Source organism: Pistacia vera, unplaced genomic scaffold, assembly GCF_008641045.1.
Source record: "Pistacia vera cultivar Batoury unplaced genomic scaffold, PisVer_v2 Contig256, whole genome shotgun sequence".
NCBI lineage: Eukaryota > Viridiplantae > Streptophyta > Magnoliopsida > Sapindales > Anacardiaceae > Pistacia > Pistacia vera.
The window spans coordinates 154,759-179,455 of record NW_022196064.1 but is presented as its reverse complement, the minus strand read 5'-3'; the positions used below and the strand labels follow the sequence as shown (position 1 = coordinate 179,455).

The following is a 24,697-nucleotide window of genomic DNA, read 5'->3' as shown; positions in this document are numbered from 1 at the left end:
CTGAACCACAGAACATAATGAGCTGAGTCATAACCAAATGATGAAAAACAATTGAACTCCAATCATATCCCAAAAAACAAACTGAAGGGCTGATTCTACAAATGAAAAGGTCAGTAGGATCTCCCAATTGTAGGAAATGGTACATAGAATTTAACAAGTTCTTCTACAGGTCATATAATTAATATATTATATAGCTCTCAAAACACGACTCCCATCTCATCTTGGAATACAATAATATTCATACTTTCATTTTCGGTTCTCCCTCTCCTTCTCCCGCTTCCTGTAAAGCTTCTCAAGAACACGTTTGGCCTCACATTGGGGAAAGTTTGTAAGATCGTAGTAGTGTGGTGCTATATCAATTAGCCTGCAGTCAAAACAGATTTTGCTTATTGAGCGACATCATCATAAACTATCACCAAACTCGATTTATTTATTAAAATAGTTTATAAGTTTCAAATGGAATGAGTCATAAGATTTGGCAAAAATCAATGACCAGGACAAGGGAAGGACCAATAACACGGTTAACAACACAAAACTCACCATTCACCACGAACATCCGTAACTGTACGGATAAAATTCCGACTGGTAAGAACATATTCATTATAGATGACCCACTCTGGCTTGTGATCCAGGCAATTTGATGGATGCAAATGTACCACCTGAAAAGTGCGAAATGGAAAACAACTTTTTAATACATTATTACCATATCCTAAAATAAAAATAAACATGGAATCAGTGTGAAAAGCAAAGATTAATAAAGAAAACAAATAAAAAGGACCAAACTCTAAATGTGCAACATTTATTAAATAATTTACTGAAAAAAAAAAACACATACATGGTTATCTTTAACTGTCAAATAGTGTCCAGTGCGTTCCAGGTGAGCTACTTGCATGAAATATCCAGATAGCATAGCCTTTCTGATGTTGACATAGTAGTCCCGGCTATTAAAATCAGTGCTGCATAACTTGAGGTTGAACCGTGACATGATGCGAACCAGCTGTTGTCTAACATTATCAGCAGCCTTCAATGCCCTGTGATTGACAAAATTTTCATAGCACCAAGATGGATCCTCGTCTGCAACCCATTTACAAATAAAAAAGCAAAATTAGCATCTAATATACGGATAATAAACTCATTGAGAAAAAGAGAACAAATAAAAAAAGTACTTACTGTTTTGCTTGTAAGCATGGTATACGTTTAAGAGCGTCAGGTGATCCCCGTCGATGTGCCCAAACCTAGCTTTTGCTTCATCTGCAGCCTTCTGAGCCTCCCTAGGCCGGACAAAGCAATTGGGTACTAAAGAAAGAATATTTGGTTATCACAGAAGAGGCCCACGGTAGGTCAGCAGATGCATAGAGGCGGACGACACCATTTGCTTCATGAGAGAATACTGAGAAACTGCAACTATCTGCATCAGCACTTACTTAGAATCCTATGGTGCATGCCAACCGGGGGCATGGATCCCAGACAAGACAGTTGCTGATGACAACCTAACTAGACACTCAACATATTTAACTGCAAGCATGTATATCTAGATACACATGAAAGCAGTTAAAAATCTAACATCATGCAGAGCCAGTGTCTGCACACATGCTGGACAGATAGAGATGCTTTCAAGGATGAGGCATCCTAGCAGCACCTCCTAACCTTTTAAAGACCAGACTCAAGACAGACGCAAAATAAGAAGAATGAAAAGCAACAATACCTGAAAGCATGGCAGAAACTGAAAGAATTTCATTCGAGCAGTTGTATCTTGGACTCTCAACAAGCATCTTTGACATCTGAGGATCTAATGGAAATTCACTCATCTTTTCCCCAAGATCTGTCAAGTATCCATCATCATCAAGTGCTCCCAAGTAATTTAACACTTCTAATGCTCGCATCAGTGTCTCAGGAGCAGGGGGGTCCATAAAATCAAAATGTACCAGGTCATCTATGCCCAGTTTCTTCAAGGTAAGCACTGTATTTGCTAGGTTTGATCGCAATATTTCTGGATAGGTCTGTGGCTGAAGATCATTATTGAAACTTTTCTCAGTGTAGAGACGAAAACATTTACCCGGTTGAGTTCTTCCAGCACGCCCAGATCGCTGATGTGCACTTGCTTTTGATATTGGAGATACCAATAAGGACTCCACGCGCACTCGTGGATTATAAACCTTTTGTTTAGCAAACCCTGGATCAATCACATAAACTATTCCATCTATGGTCAAAGAAGTTTCTGCGATGTTTGTAGAGACTACAATCTTCCTTCCAGGAGGTCCCCCTTCTTTAAGTGGAGGTGGAGCAGGTTCAAATATTTTCTGCTGCATAGCTGGAGGAAGAGTGGAATACAGAGGCACTGCTTTTACAGGGCCCACTTGGTCACCCAAATTAGCAACCTCCTTAGATATTTTGCGGCATGCATCTTCAATTTCCTCCTCTCCAGTTAGAAAAACAAGTATGTCCCCTGGAGGTTCACACATGTGTATCTGCACAACTGTTCGAATAGCTGCCTCCAGATAGTCCCTCTCCGGTTCCTGAGTATAGAAAATTTCCACTGGATGAAGCCTACCAGGAACCTTCATGAGTGGTGCACTATTAAAATAACCCTGGAACTTTTCAGCCTCAAGAGTTGCACTCATGACAACTAGTTTCAGATCAGGCCTATTTTTCAACACTTCTTTCAAAAGACCAAATAGCACATCTGTGGCCAACGTCCTTTCATGAGCCTCATCAAGAATAATTACTTTGTATCGTTCCAAAAGCGGATCAGTCATTGCCTCTCTTAAAAGCATACCATCTGTTAGATACCTGCCAAGCAAAACAGCAAAAACATAAATAAAATTGCCACACCAGTAAAAGTTCCCCTAAAAAATGAAAAGTAGAAGACAATTAAGTTAAACAGCACCACAAATATAAAAGGACTTGTGTGGGTACAAAGAACTTACTTCAAAACTGTTCTTGCACTGCTGACATCTTCAAAACGGATGCTATAACCAACCTCTTCTCCAATAGCTACATCCATTTCTTCTGCAACACGCCGAGAAACAGACATTGCAGCCACTCTACGAGGCTGGGTGCACGCAACCATCATCTTCCTACGTCTATCAGGGGTTTCTATATCAACAGCTTCCAATACAAACTGAGGAATCTGTAGCGAAGAAACAATTCTAACTTAGCCACTCAAACAACTTCATTTAATATTATTTCAAATATGTTCAAATTCACATGAATAGCTTCCAACACTGCACTTTTGCAATTTTGTAAAGGTATCCCAAACTCTAAATATTTTTTGCTTCCTAAAGCTCATGGATAAATATGAGGTCTACAACATTTGCCAATGCATGAAATAACTAGTTAAAGGTATATATGTAACTCAAAAGTAAAGATGTTTATCCCCTATGCTGCTTCAATAGACGGTCTTTCATTAAATATAGAAGTTACCATTGATACATCAAATAAATTAATAACTTATAAGTATCAAATCATAATCCAAAACATTAAACGAACATCAAGTGAAAGTAAAAGAAAGCATTAGCTAAAACATCATTTGTCGGTATTGTTCCGTGTCGTTTTGTGGAAAAAAATTCCAGACTAACCTGAGTAGTTTTCCCACTACCAGTCTCACCGACCAATATCAGAACTTGATTGGCTTTCAAGACCTGCAAAAAATCCTCCTTCTGATGCCAGACGGGCAAAGTTGCACGCTTCTCCAGTATCTCGTAATACCTCTGCGAGTAAGGCTTCCCATTCCATCGATTAATCAAACTATTGTTATTGTTCATCGTGGCTCCAGCACCGTTTGATTTGGCTAACTTCGCTGAGACCGATGTCTCGTCTACCACATCAAACAAGCTCACCTTCCTCTTCCTCTCCGTTCCCATCCAAACCCTTATGACACCCAACTGCTTAGAACTCGAGTGAAGATATAGTTTTTTTTTTTTTTTTTTTAAAAAAAAGAAAAAAAAACCCTAGAAAGGAGATTGTGAAGAGAGGCTAGGTTAAATTATGCAGCAGGAGCGGCTTAAAGAATGACGGAGAGGAATTTTCCAGATTTACTGATTTGTCCCTGTTTTTTATATTTATTATTCTGGGGACTTCTCTTGAGTCTCAAGTCTCAACCGACAGCCTCACAATGTCATGGGTTAATGGACATACTTGACAAGCCCAATTAAAATTTCCTTATATGGGCCTATAAGGAAATTTTAATTGGGCCATTTTATGCTTAGTGAGTCCAATTGCAAAATGTACAAATATTATGAGATGAGGGTTTTCACCTTTAAATTTTGGCAAGATCCCAGTATTGTTAACAAATGCTTAACTTAACACCATATTTTTAATAAATCAAGAGACGTTTTTCCAATCTGATTGGTTCACAGATTGTGACCATTAATTGAACTGATAAATTTAGTAAAATAGTTAGCTTAGGTATTAACCAATTTTTGTTTGTAAAGGTAATTACAGCTCTATCAAAAGAATTATAAGACATGTGAAAGGTTATGTTCCAGAGACAAGTCAACACAAGCGTTTTAAATAAATAATAAATATGTATGCATATAAAGACAAGTTTATGAGTGGGCCAAGTAGAATTAGCTAGCAGCAGGCCACCATGATCCTGTGTTGTGTACACTATTTATGGTGATTGACATTCGGAATGGTGGTATTCAGGTTTTCGAAAAAGGGAGAATCTTTTAGGCAATTATGAAGTACTGCAAGTGAGGAGTGGGCAGCAGAGCTGGCATGTTTGATTCAGACAACACTGGGATATACAATTATACTGGCACATGAAAAATTGCCATAAACCAGCTAATCTGTTGATTCGGAGGTCCCAATATATAGTATATACAAATTTTGTTGATTTGAATGGTATACGGAGCAAGAGCGCTTATATTCGAACAAATTCATGATCATTCAATCATATATTATATTATGTTAGGTACAATAAATTCATTTCAGACAGTGCACATGGCAAAACCTGTGAATACATGAAGCTGGTATCTACAAATTCACTTACCATTTTTCTGACTCTCTATTGAGTTTGTTCAAGGTCAAACTTGCACCGAAAAGGATAGCTAATAAAAGTCAATACAAGAATTGCTTCAATCCATACCTAGATTAGAAATATAACATGAATCATGATGCAGTTTAGCTAATATTTCGAAAATCAGAAATGCGTCTGATTAAAATGTTTAAACAATCACGAGTCTGCTAAGTCTAGTTAATAAGTTTGCTGTTAGCAACATAAATAAAAAATAAAGACATGTTATATTAGACAGACTCACATCAATTATTGAAATTGAGCCATAGAAACACAAGTAATGAAATTATTATTTTGACCTTTTGTTGTATTTAAATTTTCTATCTTTTGTTTTATAGATTTATTATTTTATAATTTAGTATTAATAAAATGAGTATTTGTAAATGTTGACATTTGTTTAATGATGAGAGTTGACGTTGACCGGTCATTAAATTTAATACTCCCTTGTTTCAATATAAATGATGTTTTAAGTTTCTCTCTCCAATTTGATTTTTTTCCCCTGGTTTTACAGCTCGTAAGTGAATTATTTAAATAATTTAATATATAATCATTTTCTTTTTCCTATTGGAAGAGAAGAGATGAGGGGAGGAAATAAGATAAGAGAGAGACAGAGGAGACGTGGGTCATGAAAAAAAGTGAAGAATGGAGATGTGGGTCAGAGACAAATCATCCTCATTTAATTTGAAAAAAAAAATTTATACCATCAAAACAACATTTATAAAAAAACAAAGAGAGCATTTTTTTTAGGTAGATTATCTATTATTAAAACAAAAACAATGAATTTAAAAATATAGTATTAAATTCTTTATTTAAATATATAATCATAATTTTTAATTTATGTTGATGGTATTTTTATCACTTATCACATATATAATTTTATTCTTCCAATATTCAATCTTATAAGTAAATAATGAAATCACAATTTATACCCAACGAACGACTGTATGCTATAAGCTTAAAACACTATTAGTTTCTACTTTCTACGAGGTAGAGTTACTGTACTTGGCCCTTAATTTCGGGGAAACCTCTATCATCTATCTAGAGAAAGTATGGCCTGCTGGCCCCTTGCCTCAGCCTCATTTAATATGGTCGTTGAATATTGATTCCTCGATTTTTATGACGAGACGTGCTTTAACTTTGAGCAAAACAAAATTATATACCAATCAATTTCTTAATCTCTAATTACGATAAACTGTTGATATAGAATATGACAAAAAAAATCAAGAAGTTGGTCTATTTAAGCACTTTATTCAATCCAGAACAATAAATTTAGTATACATATACCATGCATTACTAGATCAACAACAACAACAACAAAAAGAAATAGATAATAATTAAATTAATAAAAAAAAGGAGATTCAAAATATATTACAAGTTACAACTGGTAATCACTTATTAAAAAAGAAAAATGTATGATTTTGTTTTTGCCTACTTATCTAAAAGAAACCAAAGGGTACAAAGAAGACCATATATACTGTCATTAAGAATTTGATACAAGTCACGTTGCAACTTGGCTGCGGTGGTAATTTTACACGGCACGGTATGGACTTAGGGTTTTTTACTTGTGCAAGCTATCCCGTCATTACCTGCCAGAATCTGGTACTTATCTCTCCTTGTAAGCTTGGTAGGTTCAAAGCCTAATGCATTGGCGAGCTCACTTTGCACATGATTGGCCACATCGAATCTTGATTTTTCATCATTAACACACTTGGACAGTCCGGATACACAATCAAGCAACTGCACAGTGTAACTTGGAGATGGGTTCAAGAGAAAGAAAAGTGGATCAAGGCACTTGAGCCCACCTGCAGTTGTTCCATAAAACATTGTAACGTGACTGTTACAAGCTACAGGAACTATGTTATCACTCATCTCTGCAAACAACGGGCTAAATCTTAAGAGATATGGTTCTCTACATGTGGTCCCTTCTGGGCAAACTACCAGGTCCCCTTGTTTTAATAGCCTTTCCATCATTTTTGCATCTTGATCCCGGTTTCTTGTTAATCGGACGGTTTTGATTGGTGCCAAGATCTCTGACATTCTGCTTAGACTGTAAGTGACTGCTGTAAAGTTTTTCTTTAATGTAAAAGAAAGATATAAAGGGTCTAGTAATGTTCTATGATTACAAACATAAAGGAGATGCTTTGAGTTGGGGTTGGGCGATGAGTGGGAACTATTTGGTTGATCTACGGAAAGGAATAACCCTGAAAAGATTAATATGGGGATGGAAATATCGAAGGGAAGAGTTAAGGCAACAACAGCCCTGAAGATAGCAAGAATGAAACCAAATGGAATCCACATGAACATGGCGACCGTAGCCAACACGGTTGGACTAAAAGCCAGTCTACCATCATGGAAAATGAGCGGTTTTGGGTATTTATCTGTTGGTAGCTGTTGCCAGCTCCTCTTGTCAGTTCTTCTCACCATGTAAATCTCCTGTTACAATAACGAAAACAAAAGCATCAGAAAGTGGATTCTTAAAAGTACAGTTTTACACAGTATTTTAGTTGATATCAAAAACGGAATCTTGATTATTGTTTTGTAAAAGTAAAGTTGTCAATCTATATAAGATAAGGACAATGTTGACTTAAACTAAATGTCAGACGAAAGTACGGAAACATCTTCAACTGTTTTTTAGTACTCTTTGTACTTTTCATTTTGATGAAGAACATGAAGTGGATTCATTTCCAAAAAGATATATAGATAAAAAAACTCACCTTACACTGAAGGAACAACTTATGTCCATCAAGGGACTTGTTGAAGCGAGTAATGCCGATAACATCACTATTGTTCTCCTGTAAAACAAGCTTTTCTTTCTTTCTCTCTTCCATGAGTCCAACAAAGTACCCACAGAAAACCTTTAGCTCTCGTCCAACTACAACATCTATCTCCAAATAATCTCTCAAGAAACTATCAATCATTACTTTAGGTATATTACTTACGCCGACCTTTTTGCCTCCTCTTTTCACCACCTCATAGATTTCCAACCCAACATTCTCCAAGAAGAACTTTGGCAGAACAGCTGTTCCAACTCTGAAGTTGTCTTGTTTAATCGCAAAGAAGCAGATCATGACCATTATTTTCAAGCCCATCTCTTCACCAACTAAACAAATAAATGGATATGAAACGAGTAGAATAAAAGCCCTGAAAAGACCTCCAGCTTCAAAAGCCACAAGCATAAAATAAGGGAACAATGATGAGGATTTCAATAAAGCTCCTTCAACATCGAAGATCAAAATTTGGTTTGAAAGGTCTGATCTGTGAGCAAGAGAATTGTACCTTTGAAATTTGCTATAGTTGTTGCTGACAGCTCTGTGGAGACTTTTTGAGTTCCTAAAATGTTTGAAGAGAATTCGATAGAAAAAAAAGAAGAGGGTTTCGAAAAAAGAAAACTTCAAAGACATATTTGCGCCTTCGCCTTGTTCTCAGTACGAGTTTTAGCAGACAGAATGATATATGCAGAACTTTTGCGTTTTTATGCATGTTCGATTCAAGAATGCCCTCACATTTCATAATTATTACAAGCATGCCTAGTCTCTTACTCTTTTATCCCTTATTCAGTGCCAGGTTGGTACGAACTCCATGTGATTTCAACTTTTTTGGACGCTCACACGGTTCCAAATGATTAAGAACACGTTTACTAATTCAACTTTTTCAACATGAAATGAATGCTAAAGTTTGACTTTGTCAAATGACGTGAACCAATTAGTGTTAATGACATTGAAGGTGTTGTAGTTCTCCCACGATTAACATCCAACTTGTGGACATGCATATGGGCAACAATTTGGCTCAACCGGCGATGACTCTACCTGTTTATACAAAGGATTATTCAGCATTACCCAGCCCATTAATGGAACCGATTACTACTTGACATATAATCTAGTTCATAATCTCTGCCCAACGCCCCTTATCTACTAAGAAAAAAGGTATTTCTAAAACTTGTGTACATATTAGACGGCTTTAAATGATAATAAAATCTAATAAATATGCATCAAATAATTTATTAAGCTAAAAACATGTGACCGTAAATTTCGGCTGATTAGTGGTGCCAATACTACTCTTGTCAATTTTTTTCATCAACTTTTGTAGTCTAAGTAATGTAGAAATTAATGAAAGGTATTTACTACTTGTGCACTTGGTGGTGTTGAGGAATGAATTATTACGCAAAAAAAAAAAAAATGAACAAGTTAAGAAGATAAATTATTTAATTAATTGTAGTTATGAGATTTAAATGATATATATTTCAATATGCCTGTCCTGTCGCGGGTCGCCATTATGGTTCAAAGCTAATCTCGCAACGGTTGGCATAGTCCCACTGGTCCTACACTGACCACTGCTGTGCACTGCCAGCGTAAAGGCTCAAGGATTTGACTGTGTCTCTGATCGATGGACTAACTAGGTGGACAGCTGGTGGACATTTGAAGTGATCAAACTTAAACATTCAATAATTGATTTTCCAAATCAGTGCTAACAAATATATGAACTTTTGAATATAAATTGATTTCATTTATATTTTTTGCATACATCTGATAATTAATCAAAAACACATATATCAATTATCAAGAAACTTTGTGTAATTGAAAATCATACAAGTTTCTTCCATAATTAAGTAGCATAAGGGTATGTCTGTTACCAATTAAGCCAAGATCAGTTATGTCTACATAAATTTGCAGATTCTGCAATAATATTATATAATTTATAATCTCAACTAAGACGTTAAATAGACAAGGGCTTAATTAGAAGAGACTAATCTCGGGATCCAGGGTTTAGTGGGTACCCATTAACAGACGCCAACTGCGTATTAGAACGTACATGCCCTCTAAACTTTTCGGTCCACTGCTTTTGACTCCATTAATGACAGGGAAGGCCCATTAATGGCTCTTCAATCCGTTTGATAATAAGAAATAAGTGATCATGCCAGTTGGTTTCGATATGTTTAGTGTTTACATTAGCCGTTCGATGAAAGAGCCAAGGGTTGACGCAGAGGATGAGCTTCCTAATAAATAAGCAATTCCCATTCAAGTTGTTTTACTTTTACATCAGCTTAAAAAGACTAAACCATGGATGCAAATACACTAATCAAGCAGTTAAGAGTTATTTTCAACAAAAAAAAGATGTTTAATATTATAGATAGGTTGATAACTATATATCGGCAAAAGACTGCAAATGTGGCTTGAGCCGACATGGGAGGCCCATAGGAGATGAAAGCTACACTGAAAGGAGAAAGGATACTTCCGGATTCATGACATAGGAGAGGATAACTGTTAACTTGGACTTGGACTTGGGTATTAAATGTTTGAAATTTTCAGTATTTGACCATTCCCTTGCGAATATTAAGCGCGTTTATTCTGTAGAGTTGCACGCAAATGTGTACATAATAATACTATACTACATCTACATGGTCGGACACGGTGAATATGGTAATTCAATAATACTGCCATTGAATCGCCCTATTTATAACGTCCCCAATCAAAACTTTCATTTTCACTCCTAATTTGGTTTTCAAAAGGTGCCTAGCCCTAACAAAAGTCCACTGTTGTTGGTTCAAAGATATGTATCACATAACATCAAACGCTTAATACTAGATCCATATTAAAAAAATACCCTCAAAAGTCTTCAGCCGACCACGCTTTTGAATTAATCTCCCGGACGGGGAGCGCTCATGTGGTTGTGTGTGGTATAACAGAAATAGCAAGAAGAATTTAGAAAGGAGATATGGTGATTGGGCCCCAAATGCCATGCTGCCTTTATTATAAAAGATTTGCTCCAATGGAGGGTAGAGATCGAGTCTTTCTATTGCCAAAAGATCGATATATTGTCCATTCATAATCCTGGAGATGGGCTGTTTAGGGATATTACTAAAATGAAAATACTGATAATAATGGACCATTGAAAAAGAGACTACACCATTGTTGTTGTCCAAACATGTATATGAAACAAAATTAATGTTCAATGCTCCACAAGGTCATGCATGCATGCATGTTGATGATTAACGTCAAACCAAAATGCGTGAAAAGAAGAGTTCGTGACGGAAATTTTCAGAAAGTACACAGAATCTAGATTTTGTATTTGAAGCTTACTTTCACGTAGTTTAATTTGATCCCATTAACAATAAATGAACCAAGAGATGCTGTAGTATGTACTTGCAGGATGGGATTGTGGATCTTACCATTTCAAGCATTAATTAAAGTGACTGGAAAGATTGTGATGGACTGATTGCTGCTTGTAAATGTTTGTAAAGCGTTGGTAGTGATAAAACAAGTTATCACTTATCACAATACTCATATGTGCTACACATATCTAGAATATCCTATAAAACAAGTGATCACTTATCACAATACTCATATGTGCTACACATATCTAGAATATCCTATAATTAATAGACTGATATGGTCAGTGTTCTTAATTATATGATATTATTTCTTTCATAATTATAGGATATTTTCTATAATTAATTCTTTTATTTCTTCATTGTAAATGTTCTTGTATCTAGCCTATATATTGTAGAATTACAATGAATGAAATACATCAAAAAATTGTTCCACAATTGTGTTTATTGACATGGTATCAGAGCCTCCTTCAATCTCTTCTTCTTTACCCTAGGAATTGAAGCTTGGTCTTGTGTTCACAATTGTTGTTTCTATTCATATCAGCCTGTTGCGAAATTTTTTATATCTTTCTATGGGTGATTTAGAAGAAAGTAGTAATGATTCTTTAAAGAAGAATGAATCTACTGCTATATCAGCTGAATTCCATATGTAGGAAACTTATTCTGTAATCACTTCGAAATGACTTGATGGTACCAATTATGTTGAGTGGTCTTTAATCGCTCAAAATAAGATCCGTGGGAGGAAATGTTGGGGTTTTATTTCGGGTACTAAGGTTGCACCAAAAGATGTTCGTTCGGAGGAATATGAAGCATGGGAAGATGAAAACTACTTGGTCAAATCTCGGCTCCTTGATGCAATGACAAAGGACATCAGATCTCTCTTCCTTCGGTTGGCTACGACGAAGGAAATATGGGAGGCTGCCAAACGGACATATTTGGTTGACCAGGATGCATCAAAAGTCTATCAACTACACTGCCAGGAAATTTTTGTCCGCCTGAATGAAGGTTCTATTATTTCTTATTTTGGCAAACTACGGAAAATATGGCAGGAACTTGATGATATAGATGATTGTACCATGGAGTGTGCCAATGATATTGTGAAATATACGACTCCCAACATGTGTATATGTTTTTTGCTGGTGTTGACCCTCAGTTAGATGGGGTTTGAGGTCGCGTACTTGCTACTAAACCACTTCTAGATTTACAAGTTGTTTATGCTATGGTTTGTGCAGAAGCTAATCACCAAGATGCTGTGCTTGGAGGCAAAATTGGAGAAGGGGTTGTAATGGCCTTTAGGAAAATGTCTACCTCAAAGAAGGATCAGAAGTGTACTCACTGTAATGGTACTGGTCATATAGTGGATACATGTTTTCGAATCCATGGATATTCAGATTGGCATCCAAAGGGCAAGAAATCCTTTTATTGTGGAGTACAAAGATTCTTGGGTGAATCGAGAATTATTTTTTGCGCATTTTCTTTTCTGTGTAATCAACATTGAGTTTAGGTAAACTGCATGCTCGATCTCATCGAAAATTTGATGATAAAATGACCACAAAAATAGAATTTCGTATTTTAGAAATAAGCTCCATCCATATGATATGAAGCAGAAAAGGGTCAGCTTCAAGCTCAACTAAAATTTTTAAATCAAAGATACAAGACAACCAACTACCAATGGATTTACTTTAATCAAGATCAATTTCAATATTATCTGTCACTATAACTCATCATTACCAATTCTGAATTTCAATATATTATCAACAGACTACATAATTTTTGAGGCGATAACGGCGCCAATGGTGGTAGAGATGGTGGTTGTGGCAGCCATGGAGGTGAAGAATATTTTTAGAGGAAAAATTTTAGAGTTGGTGGTTGTGGTAGCCATGGAGAGTTTTAATTTTGGGAAATCATAATTGAGAGCAAAAAGTTGCATAGGCTCGATACCTCGTTTTACTCAGTTTTTTAACCGGTAATGGATCTCTATTGTGGGTGAATCAAGGACTATTTTTAGGGCGTTTTGTTTTCTGTCTAATCAATACTAATGTTAGGTAAACAGCATACTCGATTTTTTCCCAAATCTGACAATAAAACGAGCAAAAAGCCGCATAAGCCTGATATCCCGTTTTACTTAGTTTTTTAGCCAATAATGGATCTCGATTGTGGGCGAATCGAGGACTATTTTTGAAGCTTTTTCTTTTTCGTCTAATCAATAATGAGGTTAGGTAAACAATATGCTTGATCTAATTAAAAATCTGATGATAAAATGACCACAAAATCACATAGGCTCGATACCCCGTTTTACTCAGTTTTTTAGCTGGTAATGGATCTTGATTGTGGGTGAATCGAGGACTATTTTTTTAGCGTTTTATTTTTCGACTAATCAATCCAAATGTTAGGTAAACAACATGCTCAATCTCATCAAAAATCTGATGATAAAATGACCACAAAGTCACATAGGAAGGAAAGAACAACATAAAAAATAAAGCCTCGTATGGATGTTTAGAATTTAATTAAATAATACAAGAACAACATACCTTTTCTACCCAAGAATCTTAATACTCCACAATAAAAGGATTTCACATTTTAGAAATGAGCTCCATCCATATGATATGAAGCAAAAAAGGGTCAGTTTCAAGCTCAACTAAAATTTTCAGATAAAAAATACAAGAATACCAACTGTTAATGGATTTACTTTAATCAAGTTCAATTTAAATATTATATGTCACTAGAACTCATCATTACCAGTTCTGAATTTCAATATATCATCCACATACTATAGAATTTTAGAGGCGATAATGGCGCTGATGGTGGTAGAGGTGGTGGTTGTGGCAGTCACGGAGGTGAAGAATATTTTCAGAGAAAAAATTTTAGAGGCGGTGGTTGTGGCAGCCATGGAGGGTTTTAATTTTGGGAAATCAAAATTGATTTAGGGTTTTGAAAATTTTGAATTTAGAGTTCTTGAATTTTTTTTTTTTAATTTCGAGGGAAAGTGACGTGGCATATAAGTGATGTGGTTGTTGAAGTGGAACATGCCATGTCACTTTGTAAGGGATTCTTTGTAAAGGTCTTTGTAAGCCTAACATTATCCAAATAATATAGGGTACGGGTCCATTTAGGTATGAGATTTAAGTCGCTTGCGACCCACTTGGGCTTGGCTTGCAAAAAACTCGAATTCGGCTTACAGCAACTCAAGCAGAATTCAAGCTCGAGCAACTCATGAAACAAGCTGAGCCAAGTTCGATCCGGGTGTGGCTCGGCTCGTGAGCTTCAACAAGCTAAAAGGGGTTTTTTGTGATTTTTCAGAGTTCTGGGGGTCATAGGTTGTTTTCAAGTTTAAAAAATGACAATTGCACCCCTTAACTCATATAACCTAAAACTCCATTTGGGGATTTTTCTTAAATCCCTAAAATTTCGAAATCAACAGACACACTTTGAATCTAGATTCACGCCATCACTGTGTCTCAATTCACAAATCAAAGTTAAAAAATCATAAATCAGAAACTGAAGAACACATCCTGCAAATCCCTACTTCAAAAAAAACCCGTTTCACAAATTAGATCTTTACAAATCACATCGCAAAGGAGATCACGTGACGTTGTCGCCGATGACATCTCTACTGCCAGACACTGTCACATTCGTCTTTGGTCGTCTTCTTCACTGCTTCACCTTTTGCTGTGGTCGTCTCCGGTCGTCTGTGGTAATTATCAAACTTATTACAAATTTTATTATAAAATTTATGACAACAATGTTGCTTTCAACTCCGAAACACACACACACACACACACACACACACACACACACACACACACACACACACATAAATATTACCAAATTCAATTAAAATATCATAATGTGATGTTTAATGCCATTAAAGAGGAGTTAACATTCATTGAATGGGGGTTGTAGAATTGCAATGTATTGTGTCTATAAAACTGAGATGATGGGTGAGAGTGGCGTGAAGATGGTGGGTTGACCATATATAATGTTGTTTACTGAATAGACAAAGAAAGGTTTTTGGTGAAGTGATTCCAAAGTTTTTCAACTTCTGCTTTTTCTTCAGGTGTTCCAACCTCTGGTTTGAATTCCACAACTGTCTGCCTATCTGATTGTTTACACTTTTAACCCATCCATCATTTTCTTCTGAAAACTTCAGCTTTCACATTTCTAGTTTTTCTTCAATTACAAATCCATACTCTACATTTTAAGTCTGGCTATTTTACACTTTATTATTGTCTTCTTGTATTAGCTAGCAATATTGGCTTTTGTCATTATTCTGATTGATAGAGTTGTGTGGATTTCATTAAATTGGTTATCTAGAATAACATTAACATGGAACTTAACCTGCATTTTTATGAAATTTATCACTATTGCGGTTAAAAGGTAAATCTTTTGACTACTATGGAACTTTAAAGATGAGAAGTATCTATTTTCTTTCCAATCTTTTTCGGTTTTTCCACAAAAAATGTCAACTTTAAAAAAATGTCAACCATGAGCCTATGTTTGTTTTTTCTTTCCCTTATTTTGTTGCGCCTGTTCAATCTCTCTCTTTTTTTTTTTTTTTTTTTTTTTTTTTTTTTTTTTTTTTTTTTTTTTTTGTGCAGATGGGTAAACTTTACGTAGTTTATGTTAGGCGTGAGGCTGACATATATAAAAGTTGGGATGAATGCAAATCTCAAGTTCAAGGAGTTTCAAATGTTGTGCATTGTTCTATCTATTTAAATTATGATGTTGTCGTTACTTTTGAAGCATTTATAGAAGAAAGAAACTGGTTGGAAGGAGTAAGACTCATTCTTCATTCTCTTTCTTACCACAATATGCTTATAGACTAAATATGTAAGATTGACATTTTTTTTATCTTTTTGTGAAGAAACGCATCCTTCCTTTGTGAATCTTGTGGAAAGAAGTAGAGCCTTATGGTTTAAAATAAAAGGAAGACCATTGGAAAAACACTATTATTTTTGTACAGTAAGCATTACTATCATTTGTACGAGGAAATGAGAATCAAATGATACGGATGTTAATTATAATATTAACAATATTTTTGTTTTTTTTCCTGCATGATTGAATTTGATTCACTTTTACTTTCAATTATTAGGGTTGTGGTGATATGACGTATGTCAAGGATATGAGAGAAAAAAAGTGTAGCGGTGGGCTGGGCATGGGTAGCTTTAGCTCATCATCAACTATTATTCTAGCTTTAGCAGAGAGATGCGAAGCTTTGGAGGTACAGGTCCAAACAGTTACACAGCAAAGGGATACTTGTGATGAGAGAGCTAAGATGCTTGAAGATGCATTGAATGATATTAACAAGCTAAAATTGGGGGAATAAAACAGAAATTAGCTTCAACCACCTAAGCAATAAAATATGTATTTGGGCAAGAACAAACCAAACAGAATGTTGTAAGTCTGAGGTTGTTGGGAGTCAGTATTGTGCTTTTCTTTTATGAGTTTCTATTTTTAATGTCTCTTATTATTGGAAAGAAGGAAATTTATACACGAATTCCTTGGCATCTAACTTCTTTTTCCCCTATTTTGTGATATTGGAAAAATATCAATTTCGCCGATGTAGCCAAGCCGACCTTTCTCGCTATCACCTCTCTACTGTCATTTGCACCCACGAGTTGCACGGTTGAGTTCCTTGTCAAGAGTATAGTTTTTTCGACTGCCACATTTACTTCCAAGTGGGTAAGTGCAGGGCAACCGGCAACGACTCCATTGATGTATGTTATAGTACTAAATTAATCGTTTTCTAAAGGAATATGCACCATTGCTTCAATGTAATTTAGTCTTCTAAGATTTGTATATTTTGTTTTGTTTCAGTTTTTGACAATCTGAGCTCCTTGGCTATGGTTAGTCTCTCTTCTCTCTATTTAATATCAACCCAATTAATGGTGTAAAGGAAATTGCAGATTGGAGTAACTATGGAATAGTTATGCTAATAAATGGTTGGAAATTCTGCCTTCTGTTTTGGTGTAATAGTACTTTTACTAACCTACTTTTTTTAGGTTATTGTTTAAAGGTGTTTTTGTAGATGTTGTAGTTTGTGCAGTGTGTGTTCCTTGATGCCCACGGAGTGTTTGGCGATTGTGTGCCTGTTGCTATGGCTTCTGCAGTTTGGCCTATGTGACATTTGTGGTCATGTTGGAATTATCAGGAACTGCTATTAATTTGCTCCAAATGTTGTTGTGCATAACCAATATGACCACAAATGTCACACAATTTGTCTTGCAAAATGAAAAAAGCTCATCTAAATGATTGGTGTAGATAGTTATCTCTCAGTGAGGAAACAAAAAGGAACCGATGGTTATCAATTAAGATTGGAGTAATAATGGAATATTTATGCTAATAAATGGTTGGAAATTCTGCCTTTTGTTTTGGTGTAATAGTACTTTTACTAACATACTTTTTTTAGGTTACTGTTTAAAGGTGTTTTTGTAAATGTTGTAGTCTGTGCAGTGTGTGTTTCCTTGATGTCAATGAATGTGTCGCCTGTTGCTGTTGCTTCGGCAGTTTGGCATGTGTGACATTTGTGGTCATGTTGGTTATCAGGAACTGCTATTAACTTGCTCTAAATGTTGTTGTGCATAACCAACATGACCACAAATGTCAGTGGTGGTACTCTTGGCTCCTCGAATTTTCGAATATGTGGTCTATGTCCACTTGCATCCACATCAATTTACTAAACTTGAGTCTCGTGCAATGCAGTGTGTTTTTGTGGGATATGGGATCAATCAAAAGGGCTACAAGTGTTATGATCTATCTTCTCAAAGATTTTATGTTTCCATGAATGTTATTTTTCATGAGAAAGAGCTTGTCTACAAGACACCAATGACTAGCTTACCACTTCCGTGGGGGGTGGGGGGTGGATTAATCATGAAAAACTACATGCGTTTTTTCCCAAATATTTAGACGAAGGAAATCAGACGTCCGAAGATGCTATGGAAAATAATTCTTTGTCTTGGATCTTTCTTGGATAACCAAAAGAACCGAAAGAAGAAAATCGAGTGACCGAGGAATTTACGGATGAAGACTTCGTCTCAGATTTGTTCCAAACAACTAGAAGGTGATACCACCGATCGACTAACGAAGGGGAAAGGTTCCCAATTGCTAAACAAACAGCTCTAAACTCCGAAGATGATTCTTTCCATGATAGTACAATGTCTTCTAACAAAGCAACAAAACCACTGGGTCAATCTTCTTCTTAGACTCATTCAAAGGTACCCATTAATCCTAATTCTACGATTGTTGATGATGTTAATTTTGAATCCCAATTGTCTCAATATCGTCTTCCAGCACATAGTAACCATGGTATACCACCCATTAAATATGAGCCTAATCCTAAATCCAAAGTTAGATATCCCATTAGTGATGACATGTCTTTAGAAAAATTGTCCAAGTCATATGCATCTTATGTGCTACAGTTATCGTCTATCTCTATTCCTAGTAAAGTGCAAGAAGCTTTAACAGATGCTAGATGGACCCAAGTCATGGCTAAAGAAATGGCAACACTTGAAAAGAATGCTACTTAAGAACTTGTGCCTTTACCGAAGGGAAAGAAGACCATGGGGTGTAGATGGGTAGTTGCAGTCAAGCATAAGGTGGATGAGACCATTGAAAGGTACAAAGCTCGGTTGGTTGCAAAAGGGTATAAGCAATCTTATGGGATTAACTTTGAAGACACTTTTTTGCACCAGTTGCAAAGCTTAACACAGCTAGAGTGCTCTTGTTGTTTGCAGTTAATCGAGATTGACCACTTTTTCAATTTGATGTAAAAAATGCTTTCTTGGATAAGAATCTTACAGAAGAAGTGTATATGGATCTTCCTTCAGGTATAGAGAAGTACTCAAATGTAACAAAGGTGTGCTAACTCAAGAAGGCATTGTATGGTTTAAAACAATCTCCAAGAGCTTGGTTCGGCAAATTCACCAAGTCTATGAAGAACTTCGGCTATAAACAAAGCAACTCAATTCACACTTTGTTTTTAAAGCACCGAATGGGTAGAATTACTGCTTTGATTATCTATGTTGATGATATGATGGTGATAGGTGATGATCAAGATGAAATTGAGAACTTATAATGGCACTTAGCCTCAGAGTTTGAAATGAAACAACTTAGTGACTTGAAGTACTGTCTTGGGATTCAGGTAGCCAAATCAAAAAATGGTATTTTCTTATCTCAACGAAAATATATTCTTGATTTGTTAACTGAAATAAGTATGCTTGGATGTAAGCCTTTGAATACTCTTTTTGAACAAAACCATAAGTTGTTTCATTGTTTGGATACAACTTCTACTGATAAGGCAAGGTACCAAAGACTTGTTGGAAAATTGATTTATTTGTCTCATACTAGGCCAAATATTACTTATTCAGTATGTGTAGTGAGCCAGTGTATGCATGATCCTTGTAAACCTCACATGGATGTCATGAAACGTATATTTAATTATTTGAAGTCTGCTCCAGGTAAAGAGTTACTTTTCACTAAGCATAATCATCTGAAGATAGAAGGTTATACTGATGCAGATTAGACTGGTTCAACTGATAACAGAAGATCTACTTCAGGATACTTTACTGTTGTAGGGGAAACCTTGTGACTCGGAGGAGTAAAAAGCAACTGGTAGTAGCAAGGTCAAGTTCTAAGAGATTTGAGGGTTGACTCTCAGGATGCAATGAAGTTTTATTGTGATAACACTTTAGCTATAGAAATTGCCCACAATTCAGTTCAACACAATCGGACGAAGCATGTGGAAATTGATAAACACTTCATTAAGGAGAAACTGGAAGTTGGGATCATTATATTTTCTTTTGTGAAGTCTAAAGACCAACTAGCCAATATTCTTACCAAAGCCGTAGTAAACAATGCATTTGATGATGCTTTAGACAAGTTAGGCATACGTGATATCCATACTCCAACTTGAGGGGTAGTGCTATAATATCCTATAATTAAGAGATTGATAGTGCCAATCTTCTTAATTATAGAATATTATTTCTTTCATAATTATAAGATATTTTCTGTAATTAATTCTTTTATTTTTTTCTTTGTAAATGTTTTTATATCTAGTCTATATATTGTTGAATTACAATGAATGAAAAAAATCAGAAAATTACTCCACAATTGTGTTTCTTGACACAAAAACTATTAAATCTTTTTCAAGACAGTTGCTGATGACAACCTAACTAGACACTCAACATATTTAACTGCAAGCATGTATATCTAGATACACATGAAAGCGTTAAAAATCTAACATCATGCAGAGCCATGTCTGCACACATGCTGGCAGATAGGATGCTTTCAAGGATGAGGCATCCTAGCAGCACCTCCTAACCTTTTAAAGACCAGACTCAAGACAGACGCAAAATAAGAAAATGAAAGCAACATACCTGAAAGCATGGCAGAAACTGAAAGAATTTCATTCGAGCAGTTGTATTCTTGGACTCTCAACAAGCATCTTTGACATCTGAGGATCTAATGGAAATTCACTCATCTTTCCCCAAGATCTGTCAAGTATCCCATCATCACAGTGCTCCCAAATTTAACACTTCTAATGCTCGCATCAGTGTCTCAGGAGCAGGGGTCCTAAAATCAAAATGTACCAGTGTCATCTATGCCCAGTTTCTTCAAGGTAAGCACTGTATTTGCTAGGTTTGATCGCAATATTTCTGGATAGGTCTGTGGCTGAAGATCATTATTGAAACTTTTCTCAGTGTAGAGGAAAACATTTACCCGGTTGAGTTCTTCCAGCACGCCCGATCGCTGATGTGCACTTGCTTTTGATATTGGAGATACCAATAAGACTCCACGCGCACTCGTGGATTATAAACCTTTTGTTTAGCAAACCCTGGATCAATCACATAAATATTCCATCATGGTCAAAGAAGTTTCTGCGATGTTTGTAGACTACAATCTTCCTTCCAGGAGGTCCCCCTTCTTTAAGTGGAGGTGGAGCAGGTTCAAATTTTCTGCTGCATAGCTGGAGGAAGAGTGGAATACAGAGGCACTGCTTTTACAGGGCCCACTTGGTCACCCAAATTAGCAACCTCCTTAGATATTTTGCGGCATGCATCTTCAATTTCCTCCTCTCCAGTTAGAAAAACAAGTATGTCCCCTGGAGTTCACACATGTGTATCGCACAACTGTTCGAATAGCTGCCTCCAGATAGTCCCTCCTCCGGTTCCTGAGTATAGAAAATTTCCACTGGATGAAGCCTACCAGGAACCTTCATGAGTGGTGCACTATTAAAATAACCCTGGAACTTTTCAGCCTCAAGATTTTGCACTCATGACAACTAGTTTCAGATCAGGCCTATTTTTCAACACTTCTTTCAAAAGACCAAATAGCACATCTGTGGCCAATGTCCTTTCATGAGCCTCATCAGAAATTACTTTGTATCGTTCCAAAACGATCAGTCATTGCCTCTCTTAAAGCATACCATCTGTTAGATACCTGCCAAGCAAAACAGCAAAAACTAAATAAAATTGCCACACCAGTAAAGTTCCCCTAAAAAATGAAAAGTAGAAGACAATTAAGTTAACAGCACCACAAATATAAAAGGACTTGTGTGTACAAAGAACTTACTTCAAAACTGTTCTTGCACTGCTGACTCTCAAAACGGATGCTATAACCAACCTCTTCTCCAATAGCTACTCCATTTCTTCTGCAACACGCCGGAAAACAGACATTGCAGCCACCTACGAGGCTGGGTGCACGCAACCATCATCTTCCTACGTCTATCAGGGGTTTCTATATCAAACAGCTTCCAATACAAACTGAGGAATCTGTAGCGAAAAACAATTCTAACTTAGCCACTCAAACAACTTCATTTAAATTATTTCAAATAGTTCAAATTCGCATGAAATAGCTTCCAACACTGCACTTTTGCAATTTTGTAAAGGTATCCCAAACTCTAAATATTTTTTGCTTCCTAAAGCTCTGGATAAATATGAGGTCTACAACATTTGCCAATGCATGAAATAACTAGTTAAAGGTATATATGTAACTCAAAAGTAAAGATGTTTATCCCCTATGCTGCTTCAATAGACGGTCTTTTCATTAAATATAGAAGTTACCATTGATACATCAAATAAATTAATAACTTATAAGTATCAAATCATAATCCAAAACATTAAACGAACATCAGTGAAAAAAGAAAGCATTAGCTAAAACATTATTTGTCGTTATTGTTCCGTGTCGTTTTGTGGAAAAAAATTCCAGACTAACCTGAGTAGTTTTCCCACTACCAGTCTCACCGACCAATATCAGAACTTGATTGGCTTTCAAGACCTGCAAAAATCCTCCTTCTGATGCCAGACGGGCAAAGTTGCACGCTTCTCCAGTATCTCGTAATACCTCTGCGAGTAAGGCTTCCCATTCCATCGATTAATCAAACTATTGTTATTGTTCATCGTGGCTCCGCACCGTTTGATTTGGCTACACTTCGCTGAGACCGATGCTCGTCTACCACATCAAACAAGCTCACCTCTCTTCCTCTCCGTTCCCATCCAAACCCTTATGACACCCAACTGCTTAGAACTCGAGTGAAGATATAATAAAAAAAAAAAAAATCCTAGAAAGGAGATTGTGAGGGAGGCGGGTTAAATTATGTAGCAGGAGCGGTTTAAAGAATGACGGAGAGGAATTTTCCAGATTTACTGATTTGTCCCCGTTTTTTATATTTATTATTCTGGGACTTCTCTTGAGTCTCAAGTCTCAACCGACAGCCTCACAATGTCATGGTTAATGGACATACTTGACAAGCCCAATTAAATTTCCTTATATGGGCCTATAAGGAAATTTTAATTGGCCCATTTATGCTTAGTGATCCAATTGTCAATATATTATGAGATCACGGTTTTTCACCTTTAAATTTTGGCAAGATCCCAGTATTGTTAACAAATGCTTAACTTAACACCATATTTTTAATAAATCAAGAGACGTTTTTCAATCTGATTGGTTCCACAGATTGTGACCATAATTGAACTGTAAATTGAGTAAAATAGTTAGCTTAGGTATTACCCAATTTGTTTGTAAGAGTAATTACAGCTCTATCAAAGAATTATAAGACTTGTGAAAGGTTTATGTTCCAGAGACAACACAAGCGTTTTAAATAAATAATATATTGTATGCATATAAAGACAAGTTTATGAGTGGGCCAAGTAGAATTAGCTAGCAGCAGGCCACCATGATCCTGTGTTGTGTACACTATTTGGTGATTGACATTCGGAATGGTGGTATTCAGGTTTTCGAAAATGGGAAAATCTTATGAAGTACTGCAAGTGAGGATGTGGGCAGCAGCTGGCATGTTTGATTTCAGACAACACTGGGATATACAATTATATGGGCACATGAAAAATTGCCATAAACCAGCTAATCTGTTGGTTGGGAGGTCCCAATAAATAGTATATACAAATTTTGTTGTTCATATGGGTAAGCTTATTAGGTATTCGAACAAATTCATGATCATTCAATCATATTTATATTTTTGTTAGGTCACTAAATCATTTCAGACAGTCACATGGCAAACCTGTGAATACATGAAGCTAGTATCTGTATATGACGTCTACAATATTCACTTACCATTTTTCTGACTTTCTTACGGCAAGTGATTGAGTTTTCAGGTCAACTTGCACCAAGGGTAGCTAATAAAGTCAATACAAGAATTGCTTCATTCTTCCACATTAGAAATAATACCATGAATCATGACAGTTTAGCTAATATTTCGAAAATCAGAAATGCTCTGATTAAAATGTTTAAACAATCACGAGTCTGCTAGTCTAGTTAATAAGTTTGCTGTTAGCAACTAAATAAAAATAAAGACATGTTATATTAGACAGACTCACATAATATTGAAATTGAACCATAGAAACACAAGTAAAAGATTTCTCAAATTTTGTAAGAATCTAATTCCCGGAGGAATCCATGAAATATTATTTGACCTTTTGTTGTATTTAAATTTTCTATCTTTTGTTTTATGATTTTTATTTCAATGTTATTATTTATAATTTAGTATTAATAACGAGTATTTGTAAATGTTGACATTTGTTCAATGACGAGAGTTGACATTGACTGGTCATTAAATTTAATACTTCTCTCCGTTTCAATAAAATGACTTTTAATCTCCTCTCCAATTTGACTTTTTTCTTTGATTTTGCAGCACACATAAGTGAATTATTTAAATAATTAAAAAAATTTTTATATTTTATCATTTTCTATCTCCTATTAAAAGAGAGGATATATTATATATAATATTATATATATAATAATTAAGATAGAGAGGAGAAGAGAGAGGAGAGAGAGAAGAGAGATGTGGGTCATGGAAAAAAGTGGAGATTGGAGATGTGGTTGAAAGACAAACACGTCATTTAATTTGAAAAAAAATTTATACCATCAAAACAGATTTATAAAAAACAAGAGAGTATTTTTTTGGTAGAATTCTATATTAAAACAAAAACAATGAATTTAAAATATAGTATTAATTCTTTATTAAATAATTAAATTAATCATAATTTTTAATTTAGTTGATGGCATTTTTATCACTTATCACATATTCATTTTATTCTCCCAATATTCAGTCTTATAAGTAT

General features: G+C 35.6%; 2 protein-coding genes and 1 pseudogene across 6 annotated transcripts; all 3 read right to left on the bottom strand.

The window, feature by feature from the left end:
* Positions 1 to 30: 30 nt before the first annotated feature.
* LOC116132599 (probable pre-mRNA-splicing factor ATP-dependent RNA helicase DEAH2) lies at positions 31 to 22,681 on the bottom strand. 4 transcript variants are annotated; one of them, XM_031418257.1, is made up of 8 exons: positions 22,660 to 22,677; positions 3,579 to 3,910; positions 2,928 to 3,130; positions 1,706 to 2,790; positions 1,171 to 1,296; positions 836 to 1,074; positions 541 to 659; positions 31 to 364 (listed from the first exon to the last, which is right to left on the bottom strand). In XM_031418257.1, exons 2-8 carry the CDS (start codon positions 3,861 to 3,863, stop codon positions 247 to 249), a joined length of 2,175 nt encoding a protein of 724 aa, XP_031274117.1. In that variant the 5' UTR covers positions 3,864 to 3,910; positions 22,660 to 22,677; the 3' UTR covers positions 31 to 246. The 4 variants fall into 4 exon arrangements, 2 of the variants coding, with proteins under 2 accessions (XP_031274117.1, XP_031274118.1); XR_004128432.1 differs by lacking the exons at positions 31 to 364; positions 541 to 659 and having other exon boundaries at positions 933 to 1,074; positions 1,171 to 1,408; positions 22,660 to 22,681; XR_004128433.1 differs by lacking the exons at positions 31 to 364; positions 541 to 659 and having other exon boundaries at positions 933 to 1,074; positions 1,171 to 1,390; positions 22,660 to 22,681.
* On the bottom strand, positions 6,375 to 8,431 carry LOC116132602 (probable glycerol-3-phosphate acyltransferase 3). 2 transcript variants are annotated; one of them, XM_031418264.1, is made up of 3 exons: positions 8,294 to 8,431; positions 7,732 to 8,174; positions 6,375 to 7,450 (listed from the first exon to the last, which is right to left on the bottom strand). In XM_031418264.1, the coding sequence occupies exons 2-3, from the start codon at positions 8,104 to 8,106 to the stop codon at positions 6,566 to 6,568; spliced, it is 1,260 nt and encodes a 419-aa protein (XP_031274124.1). In that variant the 5' UTR covers positions 8,107 to 8,174; positions 8,294 to 8,431; the 3' UTR covers positions 6,375 to 6,565. The 2 variants fall into 2 exon arrangements, with proteins under 2 accessions (XP_031274124.1, XP_031274123.1); XM_031418263.1 differs by having other exon boundaries at positions 7,732 to 8,430.
* LOC116132592 lies at positions 20,409 to 22,521 on the bottom strand (annotated as a pseudogene).
* Positions 22,682 to 24,697: the final 2,016 nt, after the last annotated feature.